At 34.1% G+C, this 3324-nt stretch overlaps 1 protein-coding gene across 2 annotated transcripts in view; it reads left to right on the forward strand.

Annotated features, from left to right (window-relative positions):
• The window catches only part of dpp9 (dipeptidyl-peptidase 9), a 41494-nt gene that overhangs the window by 36682 nt on the left and 1488 nt on the right, over positions 1-3324 (forward strand). For both annotated transcript variants that reach the window (XM_015393112.1, XM_015393113.1), the window contains exons 19-20: positions 341-483; positions 804-915. In XM_015393112.1, coding sequence (XP_015248598.1) covers positions 341-483; positions 804-915 — 255 coding nt within the window. The remainder of the gene's footprint in view (positions 1-340; positions 484-803; positions 916-3324) is intronic.

The raw sequence follows: 3324 nt of genomic DNA on the forward strand, positions 1-3324 counted from the left end.
ACAATGATTGTTTTTCTACTTTCGGCTACTTTAGATCGCCAATTAAATGTAAAATAATAGCAAATATAGGTAATAATATGTTGAAACTCCAAAAGAGGTTCGAAGAAACAGGTGCAGTACAGTTTGTCTGAGTGGAGTTGCCATATAATGACTTCAGAAGAAGGGGCGGGGCCACGAGCAGATATCACCACCAGAGCAGATCTGGTACCTACTACCATCAACTTACTTTAAAACATATTTTTTATTTCAAAAGGGACTGATGTAAGGGTGAAGCAGCATTTTACAGCCACATGGTGTCAGTGTTGGCGATAAGTTTTCCATGATTGTCTCTTGCCTGCAGCTGGCTGTGGCCGGCGCCCCGGTGACGGTGTGGATGGCCTACGACACGGGCTACACGGAGCGCTACATGGACGTGCCTGAGAACAACCAGCAGGGCTACGAGGAGGGATCCGTGGCTCTGCACGTGGACAAGCTGCCAAGCGAGTCAGTACACACACACAGGGGATTATTATGCATGCTGTTGCATGTCCCTGACTTTAGGAAATGTCAAATGATTGTAAATAAAGACCGAGTTTTTCCCTCTTCCTAGACTGCAGCCTTTAAAGCAGCAAATAGCTGAAATATAATAAAATAAACTTTTATTTAATTCATTGAAACTCAGGTAACTTTTTTGCGTTTTTTTGTTCATGACTGAAAGAAGTTATCTTTAGACACACCGGAAGTATTTGAACTATTTTATTGATGTCTGTGATCCAGTTTGGAGTCCCGCTTTGTAACGCATCGTCTTCTGCTTCTCCTTTCAGGCCCAATCGTTTGCTGATCCTCCACGGCTTCTTAGATGAGAATGTGCACTTTTTCCACACCAATTTCCTGGTGTCACAGATAATCCGAGCTGGAAAGCCCTACCAGCTCCAGGTTAGTGTCAGAAACATTTTTCTTTTCATTTTCAGCATTAAGACGTCTATGGGGTGATGTTTGTACCATTATTGTTGGAAAGAACGCGTTATACAAATGGAAATACAAATGAAAAATACAATTCAGAAATGAAGCTTAAAGGTAAAGAAGGTTTTGACAGCAGCTTTGCCGTTTCCACGGATTTTATTTTTTTCTCATATTTTATTTTTGCTCCTTTAAATTTTTTTGCAGATCTAATATTTTCAAATTTCATATTTTTCAGGTTTAGTTTTACAGATTTTATTCATTACAAGTTGCCTTTACAAGATCACATTCTCTTCAGTTATGGGGGCGGGCTTTCCCCTGGAGAGAGAAGCAAAGTTGCATTTCTATTAGTTTGCAACATTAGAGTGAATTTTTGTTTTGGGTTTGAAGTAAAGAATAAATAAAAAAAAATTAAAAAAGGGAAATAAAATTAAAAATATTGATTTGAACTGTTGCGTTAAACATTATAATTACTTTTAAAACCTTTTTTTTTTACTGAGCAGTTTTTCAAAGATAATTTTGCAACAGATTTTTGTTGAATGTCTTTTTTTTTTTTTTTTATGCTGTTTCCTTTTATAAATTTGGACCAGATTTCTCTCCATAAGCGGCCTTCCTTAGGAAAAACTCTAAATCAAGTCACAGACTCGGCATCAAACTGACAACACCGAAAAAAACACAGCATATATTGACGGCTATGGGGTGAATTTTGTACCATTATTGTTGGAAAGAACGCGTTATACAAATGGAAATAAAAACGAAAAATACAATTCAGGAATGAATCTTAAAGGTAAAGAATGTTTTGACAGCAGCTTTGCCGTTTCCACGGATTGTATTTTTTTCTCATATTTTATTTTTGCTCATTTTAATTTTTTAGCAGATCTCATATTTTCAAATTTCATATTTTTCAGGTTTAGTTTTACAGATTTTATTCATTACAAGTTGCCTTTACAAGATCACATTCTCCTCACTTCTGGGGGCGGGCTTTCCCCTGGAGAGAGAAGCAAAGATGCATTTCTATTAGTCTGCAACATTAGAGTGAATTTTTGTTTTGGGTTTGAAGTAAAGAATAAATAAAAAATATAAAATAAATAAAAAAGGGAAATAAAACTAAATATATTGATTTGAACTGTTGCGTTAAACATTATAATTACTTTTAAAACCTTTTTTTTACTGAGCAGTTTTTCAAAGATAATTTTTGCAACAGATTTTTTTTCAATGTCTTTTTTTTTTTTTTTTTTTAAATGTTGTTTCCTTTTTATAAATCTGGACCAGATTTCTCTCCATAAGCAGGCCTTCCTCAGGAAAAACTCTAAATCAAGTCACAGACTCGGCATCAAACTGACAACACCGAAAAAAACAGCATATTTTACACCATATATATATTTAATGCTCCGAACTTCCATATCGTTGTGTTTTTTTGCACCACGTTTTTTCTCCCACTCTGTTTACAATTTATCAAAAATTTTGTGCATACAAAATGACAATAAAAAAAAAACAAAAAACAAAACACTTTTCTAAGGAACATGCAGGCAGTAACGCCACATTTCCTTCATCTCTAATAAACTGGATTTAGGGTTTTTCAATTCAATTTATCTTTATTGTCATTGTGACAAGAACAACGAAATTTAAAAAAAGTGCCATCGATCAGCGCACATGCTTAAAAACAAAAACAAAAAATCACTGTCACCACCATTTACAAATAATATAAGAAATAAATAATAACTGATACAAAATGATTTTTTTGGGCTGTATTCACAACCCTTTATTTTTATTCTTTTATACCTGTGTCACCTCATGTCTGTAGCTAACAGTGGTTACAACTCACGCTCTTCAAGTCGTGTTCTTTACACTACTCCCAGGATCAACACAGATCTTAACAAAACATCATTTTCCTATGCAGCACCACGGTCGTGGCACAATATTCAAAACTCCCTGCTATTACGGACTCTTATCCCACTACAGCATTTTAAATCACTATTGAAAACCGCTTGCACAGAGAATTGTAACTGTTATTCTAGAGTCTAGTTTATGATTGATTTTATTATGTTGTTTTTATGTTTTTATATCTCTTACTGTACTGCTGCCTCTTGGCCAGGTCTCCCTCGAAAAAGAGATTTTATCTCAAGGGACTTCCTGGTAAAATAAAGGTTAAATAAATAAATAAAAATAAAATATTCGGTTTAGGGTTTTTATTTTACCTGTGAGCTAAAATAAAAATTTTAGCTGTAAGTTTAGTGAAAAAGTGTGAGGAATCTGAAGAAAATGCAAGCTTTGATTTTTTTTAATTTTAACCGAAATGCATACACTGCAAAAATGATCTAGAAATAAGTAAACATTTCTTAAATTAAGTGTATTTCCCCTCAATTTGAGCAGTTAAATAATATT

Source organism: Cyprinodon variegatus, unplaced genomic scaffold, assembly GCF_000732505.1.
Source record: "Cyprinodon variegatus isolate N-32 unplaced genomic scaffold, C_variegatus-1.0 Scaffold625, whole genome shotgun sequence".
Taxonomy (NCBI): domain Eukaryota; kingdom Metazoa; phylum Chordata; class Actinopteri; order Cyprinodontiformes; family Cyprinodontidae; genus Cyprinodon; species Cyprinodon variegatus.